The 11,183-nt window shown below is 40.9% G+C and overlaps 1 protein-coding gene across 1 annotated transcript; it reads right to left on the bottom strand.

Annotated features, from left to right (window-relative positions):
• Positions 1-4,010: 4,010 nt before the first annotated feature.
• LOC104072412 (chromosome unknown open reading frame, human C17orf58) lies at positions 4,011-7,200 on the bottom strand. Its single transcript, XM_009582521.1, has 4 exons — positions 6,854-7,200; positions 6,655-6,735; positions 4,831-5,022; positions 4,011-4,241 (listed from the first exon to the last, which is right to left on the bottom strand). Exons 1-4 carry the CDS (start codon positions 7,056-7,058, stop codon positions 4,054-4,056), a joined length of 666 nt encoding a protein of 221 aa, XP_009580816.1. The 5' UTR covers positions 7,059-7,200; the 3' UTR covers positions 4,011-4,053.
• Between the last annotated feature and the right edge of the window lie 3,983 nt (positions 7,201-11,183).

Raw genomic sequence — 11,183 nt, 5'->3', positions numbered from 1 at the left:
TGTAGGTGTCTTTGAGTGTGCGCTAGTATGTTTGTAACACCTTGGGGATCTGTTCAGATGTTTCAAGTAACAGGGGAGGGAAGCGGCCAGGGAGATCTGACTTTATTTTGCTCCAAAGGTAGCGTTCACTACGTTTCGTTCTTAAGCAGCTGCTATCCCTTTATAAAATTTCTACAGTGGTGCCAAAATTACTGTAACAGATAACATGGTAGGAAGTATTTTGTGAAATGTCACTGCCCACCGCTGAATTAAGTGGTATATTTTGCCAAGTACTCTAGGAATGTGAAGTACCCAGTGTAATTCTATCTTTGAAAGGCGTTCTGGACTGCTGCGTTGTTTCCTGGATGAGGAGTGCTACTATGAGGGATAAATTGAAGTCACAAGAAGATGCAAATTGCAGATGACGTTGCTGTTTCTTTCCGATCTATCACTTTCACATTGCGTATCTAAATGACTTCCTCCTATTACCTGTCTATAGTTCAATCGGCCATGGTTTGTAAGCGGCTCTTCAACCATTTGACTAGCTTTTGCACTAATTCACAGTTAACTTCTGTTCTACAGTGATCTGGGATTTACCTGATTTATGGATAAGCTCCTTTTGGGTTTAACCTCACACCTTGCTATGCAAGAACCTCTTCTGTTATTTTTCTTAAAAAGATGTTGCTACTGACCACACTTTCTTACACTTACAGGCTCAGGTGTACAGGTTCTTCTGGGATAATTTTATCTAATAAAAACCCGTGGTTTTTTGTACATACAAATGTTGTCATTTAACCTATATGTGAAAATTAAAAATAATTGTTCAATGTGAAAACAATAATCCATTTATGCTTCTTAAAGTTAAAGAAGAGTAGTTGCATTTAGGTTATGTTGTCCTTTGACGTTTAAAAAAATGCTGCATATTGTATGCATTGTGTTTTTAATGCAAAAAGGAAAAATCTCAACTTTGAACAGCATTTGAACATATCCTGCATCTCATCAAAACTTCACAGTATTTCTGTACTATTTATTCATATATAAATATATATGACATCATTTAAAACTTTACTACCTGTAGGCAATAGATTGCTATGTTTTTAACAAATTGTGGCAAACTGAAGAGTACTTTTTTGTACCTTATAGGACACATCCTAGATAAATAAAGTAATGTGTTTGACATCAATTTGGTGGTGTTTCTAATGAAACATTTGATAACGTTGCCGTGTATAGGTCTTGGCTTTGCCAGATTATATATAACTGCCAGTAAATCAGGTTGATTAGGGAAATAATCCATACATGCAATTAGTAATCTTGCTGAGAGCCTTTTTTAGTGTTTTCAATTGCCATTGAGTAGGTTATTCGTGGTGACTTTTATAGTTAAATGGTGTTACTGAAAATACATCACTTGTAATTAATACCCACCTTCCTTAAAAGCATGGTAAGTTCATTAGATTTGTGATCTCTGTTCAGTCCTCCTGCTCTTGTATTTTTATAAATTACTGCAACATGTTTCAAAATGGTCATACGTTGTAACACAGATGTTGATAATGTGAGCTATACCAGCTTGATTTTCTTTTTGTCTCCTCAAACAAATTAGAAGCAATTGTCCTTGGTCTAGATTTAGTTCATGCAAAAGTTAACGGGGATTTAAAGTAGAATAAAAAGTTGTGCTTACTCGAAAGCCTTAAAAAGAAAGACAGGAAAACAATATTCCTGTATATCTGGATTTCAGTGTATTGGGTGCAGACTTTTGATGCTTATCCTGCTGGGCAAAAAATAATTAACTGTAAGGTATCAAAATTACCGTGGCAGCTATTGCATGTAAGTGCCATCATCTTTTCAGTGTGGTTAATGCTGTGAGGTTTTTGTAATAGTGCAAGATTGTGGAAATCCACTTGATCTAGGAATTTTTTTTTTTCTTCAGTATGTTAGTTAGCATGTGATAAGCCTGGTAAAAAATAAGAACAGTAGTTACGCTCTTGCTCCAGCTGTATTTCAGTTGGGCTGTGAAATACAGTGGCTTGTTGCTCGGCTTGTTGTGATAGCATTTTAAGGAGCAACCTTCCAAGCAAGAAAGGGAAGGTAAGATGACTTTATAACGCAGAAGGAGAACATAAAATGAATTGCTCTCCAGGCTTGCTTCTAGAGCAATAGTTGTATCTGAGAGTGGTGCAGACATTGTGTGTCAGCTACTGGCATTTTACTCAGGCTTTGGATGTCATTAGCAACTGGTATACTATTATTTATCTCTTCCGAGAGACAATCAAAATGAGATACAGCCGTGGATGTTATTTTTGTACCCACGCTTTGTCTATTTTAGATTACGATAATGTCTTGGGGGCGGGGAAGGATGCTTAATTGCTGTTCTGGGCAAGTGGATGACTGTAGGACTTGTTGGGTAGTCCCTGGACTTCAGTTGAAAATAGAAACGAAGAAACTCGAGATGCACATGTAACCCTTCCTCCTTCCTTCTCTGTCCCCCCAAGTCCATTCCAGTGCTTTGATTCATTGCCAGGGACAGTCATTCTGCCAAATCAAAAGCCCCCTCAAAGTCTGTCAGGAAAATTCCATCTATGTATGCTGCGCTCTGTGCAAAATCTTTTATGTAACAGAAGTGAGACAGTGTATTTTTTAGATAGACACAAACTATGATTAAATTTCTGTCTTACAGTAACAGCCTTCTGGGTCCCAGAATGTGCGATGTTTGCTCTTGCCATTTGGCTCCTATTCCATACCCAGAAATACGTCATACAGGGTCACTTACCGCCCATCCACTGCTCCGTAGCTTTTCAGTGACGCCACCTCAAGCTGCAGACGTGTATGACAGGTGGAATTGTGTTAGAACTACCTTTGCTTCAGAACAGAAAATGCGTATAGAAGCCACTGCTTCCTGTTGCAGGGCACATCATATATATCACTGTATATGTATTTTTTTAAGCTAGACTGCATTTTCTCATTTTTTTAATATAAATCCCCAGCCGACTTGTCAAACGAGGAGATGCCATTGTTTAATATCATTACATAATCTTGGATCTTTCAGAACCCACGAAACAGTGAACCCAGAATGCCATGAACATTTTATTAGTTTCTTTTAAAGACTTACGATCTGTGAATACCGACTCTTGGAATAGCCAACATTAAGATCCCCTTTGCAGAGGTTTCATAGGTTCTTACATCCCACCACATTAAAGGTACTAAAAGATTGTATCTTTGATTGAAAAAGTAACTTTACTGATGTGCAAGTACAAACTTGGTAATATTTCTCATGGGAAAATGACATTCAGTACACAGTTCTAGGACTGAACTTTTAAGGAACTGGCAGTGTAACCACGCATACAAAATGTGCATGCAATTGCATGCTTATTTTGCATTCCTTGGCGTCAACTTGTGCCGTTATTTGTAAGCCTAATTGGGCATTTGTGTTGTGCAGTTACTTGATTGGCTTTCAGTTATTCATATACTCAAATAATTATATAGCTATTTTGTATGCATCCTGTGAAAATCCAGCTCTGTTTGAAGAATGATGTAATTTTTAAAAGTAGTATGGACATGTTTGAGAATACCAAAACGATACAAATGATACTTAGTTCTGTTGGTTTCTTTTGAATCAAATGCATGTAATACTTTACGCAGAATTGTGTGAAAACACAATGGACATCCTCTATAGATAAAGCTGTGATATCATCTAACATTTGTTCAGGGTTAAGGGTTTGAAAGTGCAGTTACTTCTTGCGTACCTAGAACAACGCCTCCAGAGTGTTACTTTACAATTACTACAGATTATTATGGGTACATAACAGCAGGGGAGGCAACAATAATCTGTGGCTCTGAAAACAGCTGGAGCAAATTCATGACCAGTTAATGTTCCCTAGACTGACTTTTGTGCTAAACTTCGCAATATATAGGTACCTAGTCAAAACATTCAGTTAGTTAGCGTGTGCTAAAACACAAAAGCAAGTGTCCTATCACAACCAGTTTCAGAAACTACCGCCCACTGTTGCTAAACCATGGCCAGGTTTCTTCTGGTAGGTGAATTCTGCCGCTGCCTGTCTCCTAAACGGAGGTTAAGGAGCCTTATCTACATTTAGTGTGAGCCGCTTGTACTTTGCGATTCCTTTTGCTGTTGAATCTCTTCACGTAGCTGCTGGTGCTTCTCAGCAAGCCATCCCCCGGCCTCAGGCGCCCTCGCAGGAACTGCAGCAGGTTTGCAGGGATCTGTCGTCTCTTGTGGTAGATCCGACCCATCACAATGTATCTACTGCCTGCAAAATAAACGAGACTTCTGTGCTCTGATGGAAGTGTGGATTCATTCACTACGCTCACTCTAAGGGCAACAGATTTATGAATAGATGTGAAGTTGTACCCTGCAGAAATATATCCTGAACGTGCGGTGTAGTACAGCAGCACCCTGAACTTCAGTAGGACTTGTGGGTTGTGCATGCATGGAAATAATGATTTACTGTGTTGTACTGCAATTAGAAGCTTTTTGGAGGAAATACTGGTATTTGATAAACTTGCACTTTGAAGGAAAACCGGACTACTTACAAAGACATCAGCTTAAGCTCCTGCTTAAATTTTTTTGGCAATCCTGAAAACTTGCAATCATTTTGGAATTGGATAAAGTTAAGAAAGGACTACGCTACCTGACTTCTTCACGCAGTTGGTTCTCTTCGGAAAATTTAGAGAAACTGGGAGGGAAAAAGCCCTCCAGCTTAACAGTAAATACTTCTTTTTTTTTTTTTTTCCCCAAAATATCACAACAACCCAGGATAAGCCTATTAAACTGGGGCAGACTAAAATTGCACTGCATGCAAAAGGAACAGTGGAATGGATTTAGCTGGAATTATTTACCAAGTTTAAAGTCTGGACACGGTTTACTGCAGTTTAAAGTATCCACAACTAGAATGTGAACTCGAAAGAAGAAGCCATCAGGAGTAACATACAGGCGACTCATCTTGTATAATCCATCGCTGTTTACCAAAAGCGTAATCAAGTGGACTCCATTCCCCAGTCTTTCCGTGTTATAAACAATTCCGTTCACTGCTGTTTTAAGGGAGGGGTGAAAAAAAAAGCAAGCATCAGATCACTTATCTTGGTGGCAACTCAGGGTATATGTGAAGGCTCTCATCTAAAATGCTGTAAAGTAAGTGTCAGCAGAAATTCTTTGAGTAGTGAGCAGTGGGCAGTGAAAGTAGGACTTGCTTCAAATAATCACATTTGATTAGGTCATCACCTTAGTTTTTGCTGAGTTACTAACCTTATGCTTTAGAGGTCTGAGATGTTTCTTAGTGAAGTTTATAAAATGTTCCAAAAGAAAGTGATGTTTTAGTACTGTTTTCCATCCTGGTATATAAAATGTGGACATATTTACCTAACAAAGTAAAATTTTCAAATTCAAAACTTCACAATGAAGTCCAAAGCTAACCTGCTAATAAAACACTTGAGCTTTTGAAAGAAAAGGCCCTTGTCATACCAAGAGGCAAGGGCATCACGGAGGCCGTGTTGTACACTCAATCACTTCACACTGTCCACCTAATTTCTGGTTTTGACAAATGCTGAGCTGACTACAGGAATCGGAAAACAACAAATGTGTTAGGCAGGTAAGGCAAATAGGACTTCTGTAACTGGCCTTACACCTGCCTCACTGAGTGAGAACTTTGATTCAGTCATTTATTCTTTAATCTGTACTGTAAATGTAAAGAAATGAAAAGCTCTCTCTGATCACTGCAATGGAACCTTGGCTGATGTGTTGCTCAGACTGTCTTTTTCCTACCTGTCTTTTTCAATTTAAGAGATGAAGGAGACCGCTATTTGTTAAAGGCTGAAATACACAAAAGTCAGCTCGCTATAAGGCCTGTGTTTGACAGGAATGCATGAGAGTGATAAAAAATAAAGAATATAGCATTTGTAGAAAGCACTTCCTGACTTCTCCATTTAGAGAAAACAGATGTCTCGTAACGTGTTTATATTCTACAAATGGAAACATCTGTTACCACTAGGCATGTATTTTGCTTATCTCTTAAAATACTGTGAGAAAAAGTTGGTATCTATTTCACAACTTCATAAGCGCAAGGCAAGATTTCAGTCAGAAAATGCTTGCTCTTAAACAGTCAGTACAAAAATGCCAGGCTCTTTTCTACCATCTTCAGCTACGTCAACTTGGACACAAGGACTGAAGACATTGAGTCCTAAGGAACCTCAAGGAGAATCCTCTATACAGAGAGGATCACAGTTTTATTTTTGTTTGGTTCTCCATTTTATTTTCATTTGAAACTTTAGCCCCCAAAATCACAAACTTGCTCTAAATAGTAAGAGGTAAGTGACACAGCTACAATGTTTAATCTTAGAGTATCTAAAACAATTGGTCTTTTCAGTTCCACTGACCAGTAGGAAGAACATTTTCTTCGTCCCAGGAGTGAAAAGTAGAGGAAACAGAAAGGGGGAAAAAAAAAAAAAGGCAATACTAGCCCAAGGCAGGGAAAGGGTAATGTAAGACTTGGTACTGTTTGTCGTAGTGCATTTATAAAGAGCTGTGATGGGTCCTTTTAGTGTACTTAGTCATTATTTAACATACTCAGTGAAACAGTATCTTAAAAGCAGAAGTGAAATGTCACTAATAGATGAACAAAGAAGGCATCTGCTTTGCCTGTCTGGTTCATGGAGGACACAACTTACCGAACTCACTTGCGCAGTAGGCCTCCGCTTCGTCTCTCTCCTTCCTGCACTCGGTCAGACATGCCTTCTCCTTATCACCATCTAAAACAGGTACACAGATTGAGGGACACAGGCCCTTTTGGGGTATTTCATCCAAATTATGCCACCCAACCTTTGGAAAGCTCAGGATATCCCTTGCCAGAGCAGCCTATCTCCTTACCTTTCTTCAGTGCACTGAAGTCGTATGGCAAGCTGGATGACTGGCGGTTGGTGACCCAGGAGGGTTTGGTGACCTTTTTCAAGGGATCGGTACGCTTATAGGGGATTATCTTGCCTGGTCGGTTGAAGTGATCCAGCGTGTTAGGATCATCTGACTCCACTCCTCCGGAGTCTGGAAAAGGATGAGCCTCCTCTATGGATGTCATCTTTTGATAGGAAGATGCTGTGCGATGGAAGTGAGCTGACACGCTGTTGGCAGCCTCAGCCAGCCGTCTGTCCGCATGCTTTCTGTTTGCGTGATTGAAGTCAAAGGAGGCAGGAGAAGGCCCCTCAGTCGGGCTCTGCAGAGGCAGGGCCCCTCCGTACTGCAGGAGGTGTTTCCTCAGCCCTGTGCTGTTTTCCAGAGAAGGTTTGGCGCGTTTCTTTTTGTCTGAGGAGAGGGAGATGATTTCAGGAGGTTTCGGCCACTGCAGGTCGGTGGGAGAGAGAAGCCAGCGCTCTGTGTGATTCTCTCTGGCGCTGCTGGTGCCCCAGGCTGGCAGTTTGCCTTGGCCCCGTGCCGCCTCTGCTGAACTATAAGCATCTTTGCCGAGAGTCTGACTGGGTTTCTCGGCATAGGGCAGGGATCCTACATAGAAAAAAAGGAGAGAGAGCGAATTAGCATTTTAATTTTTTTTTTATTCCATGTGCTTCTGAATGGGAAGTGCCTGGCGGATTTGAGGCTCTAGTCTGTAAGTGACGCCTTCAACAATATGCCAATATAGCTGATAAATAGTTCAACAGATGAAATATAGTAGAGCTCCTCGTTCTTCTGTATTCAAACATGGAAGGCCCAGTACAGAGAATGCAGCTGTGTGAGGAAAACACAGGAGATTTGCATTTTTACTTTATTATTGTTGCAAATTAAAAACATGACTTATAAACAAACTCTTTTCTCAAAAGCCTGAATCTCCAGGGAAGATCTGAGGAAACAAGGTTCACATTGCCATTTGGGATGCTTGTTTAAAAGACCATGACAACAGAACTATTTGGTTTTCCCATCCATGGGATGCCTTATTGACAATGTCATCTGGATTCTTCAGCGGCTTTGGGCTTTGAACGCTACTGAAAAAGATCTTTATCCACAGTTTTGGGTCTCTGACTTTTGCACTACAGAGTTGTATAGTAGTAGTACCGCAGCCTGGTAGCTAGGCTATTGCTGCTGAGTAACAATTATCTCAAGGCTTTTCTTAAGTTGAGAGGACAAGGGTTGAGAAAGAGAGGAAGTGTCTGGGAATCTAGTGAAAAATGGAAGGGCTTAATGAAATTGTTCACGCAAGCTGGACAGTCACCTAGGACTTCGTTTATACCTTCGCCTTGATCCCTTGGACCTCACAAAGCAAAATGACCTTCCGGTTAGCCTGGGAAGAGAGAAATTTCCTCTGACAGTTCATTTTCCTTTTACTTTAATCCTTCACTGCATGCCTTTAGTTAGCCGGCAGAGTTTTAAAACAGTTCACCCACACACAGCCGCTGTCTGGGTGTTCACTGTCTGTGGTTAACATCGTGTAGGAGGCTGATCCTAACTCCTTATGTGAAAAGAGATATTTGACATACACAGATGAACAACGTCCTGGTTTATCTTCTTTAACTGACTCAACTGCTGACCTTGCCACTTCTCCCCCTTTGCTCTCACCAGCTGCTGTCATGGGAAAGATTCCCTGATATTTGGGCTGGCCACACGTAAAGTCAAAAGAATGTCCATGAAGAACGGGGTGGAAGAAGTCCAAGCTAATGAAAGCAATAGGCAAGGGTGTGTTGGAGATGTTTCAATATGAAGCTGTGAACTCTGAACAGGTGTTTTGGACTTGGTTTTATACGTATACTTTTCTACCAGTTTATCATGCCTTCTTAGTCATGGATTGTAACAAGAAATAGTTCATTTTTCTCTACTCAATCTGTTCAGGACCTTGAGGTCCGTTCTCCTGTGCCAGCATATTTCTGTCTAGTTCTTGCAACCTAAGAAATACAACTGCAACATAATCAGCTCCTTCCCAATGGAACAGATGTATATCTTATTTCTGTTCCATCAATGAGGTACTAAAAAAAAAAAAATCTGTTTAAGACAGTTTGCTGCAGGCACACATGACAGCATAGAGCATGTTGAAATAAATTAGAGATCTGGAGTTTACAGGTGAGGGGAAGGACACTAAAAGGGAAAGGTCACATAGAAATTAAAAAATCCCATATGCAGAAGCAAGTCAAACTTCAATTGCTGAATGATGGCTAGCAGGATTCATGGCACCAGCTAAGTGCCTGCTTTTGGCAGGTGCTCTTAATTCTTTCAAATGTTGACAAATCAAATATTGCAATTTACATTCCCATCCCACAAACATGTTGAAATGTTTCTTTCTTGAGCCCTTACATGATTACTGCTACCGCTTGCTGAAAAAGACTACAGCTGAAGAGGGCTGCTCGGGCAAGAATTAGTAGTAATGTATTTAGCCTCCCCTGATACCAAAGGCAAATATGCCCCAGCCCCGCTTTGAATGTTAACAGACTTACCGGCCACTGAGCTGGATGATGATCTAATGACAAAGCAGAGGAGCCACAACACTTTGGTTGTCATTTTGAAGTAAAGTTTTTCCAGACTCAAAATGAACTGGAGTCTTTTATGCCCTTCCCCCGATTCATGCTAATGAGAGGCAGCCTTAGGGGAAACAGGAATCACTCACTGGACAACCCACTGGAGCAAGACCAAGCTGCTGCCGTCCCCGCTAGCCTCCCACTACCCCTGCCTAGGAGGAATGCGCATGGACCCCCCCTTCCCATATATACACAAGTCTATACTGCCCGCAGTCACCTGTGTTTCTGTGAATAACATACAGATACGTGTTTTTAGCATGAGATTTTTATTTTAGGGGAGGGTCTTGCTTCCTATGGTGTTTTTTAGAGAAAATCATACAGAACAAATATGGTTTTACTGGATATGGAGAACTACATTATAAAGTGTGATTGACAGACGCTGGAACATCACCTCTGCGATTCAGCGTCTGTAAAGGATGTGCATTACAATGAAACATATTTAGGTATTTCTGGCCACCTTCAGTTACGCAGCTGGTAATCTTCTCTTTTAGTTTAAGGAACCCTTCCCAGTGATTCTTTTCAGACTGAAAAATGTAGTAGTTCTTGTCCAGTCCAAGGGACAGCTCTGCTGACCCCAGGTAAAGTTTTATTTTTAAATCTGTATTTCCTAACATAAAGAACTTTGCAAATTTTCACACACCAAGCCAATTCTGATTTGGATTAATGAATTAGGTAGGCTTATTCCTATGTTCCCAACTGAAATGGGTGACCTTACTGCTAGACAAGATTTCCACTGTGACAGTTTATCTCACTAGCTGCTACTGGATGTCATGAAAGTTAGTGAACTGGTTCATGTCTTTACAGTGCAACTAACAACTTAAAAACCCTATAAAAGCACTATATCCCAGCTCCTGAAACTTAACCCCCAGCAGAAAATCTGCCCATCAGTAATGCCTGTGTCATGTGGCCCAGCTATTGCCTAGGTTAAGCAGTTTGTTTTGTACTGCCTTAATTAAGCAGTTTAATATAATTCTGAAAAGTACAGGGCTTTCTCTCAAGCAGCTATGGATGAAGATACAGAAAATTAGTCAGAATACTGTGCAAAATAAATGAAATGTTAACACATCTGTTAGTGTGTTAAGTTTCTACTGCAGCATTTATTAACCCTTATTTTCCTTTAATTCCAAAAGTATCCCAAGATAGCTATTATGGAAATAGGAATTTAAACTAAAGATGAGGCAGAGGTCAGCTCGTATGTTCTTTATGTACCTCATCTCCTGCTCAACCAGCGTGCGTACCCGCAGCAAGCGACAGAAGTCACAAGTGTGACAGGCTCGTGCTTTTGAGCGTTGTGATGGACGGATGCACGCGTGAGTGTCCTGCAGACCTCCTGTGCTCCAGGGAGTCTTCTGTTTAAATTAGCTGGTAGTGTAACTCAACCTGTATTGAGGTATGACTATGTATGTATTAATGAGGTTCTCCGGACTCTTTACTTGAATGGGATCTTGATTAAAAGGACAGTACAAGCGTTTTGAGTATTTCTACCGTTCAAGAAATGTATGCCAGCAGCAGCGGAGAGGGGAAAAGCTTTCAGAGCAGGACTCCCTGGTCTGAGGAAAACAGGGACCGACAGCGCAATGGCCACGTCCTAGTCCCAGAGCCTGCAGATAGCTGTGCTGGCGGCAGCGGGGGTTTTACAGGCTCAGGCTCCCTTGCGTGTTTACCAGAACGACTCTGGAGGACCCGCGGTGCGACCCAGAGACGCG

Source organism: Fulmarus glacialis, unplaced genomic scaffold (genome assembly GCF_000690835.1).
Source record: "Fulmarus glacialis isolate BGI_N327 unplaced genomic scaffold, ASM69083v1 scaffold28607, whole genome shotgun sequence".
In the NCBI taxonomy this organism is placed as follows: Eukaryota; Metazoa; Chordata; class Aves; order Procellariiformes; family Procellariidae; genus Fulmarus; species Fulmarus glacialis.
Note: the sequence above shows the minus strand (reverse complement) of the source record. Positions and strands in the feature narration are given on the sequence as shown.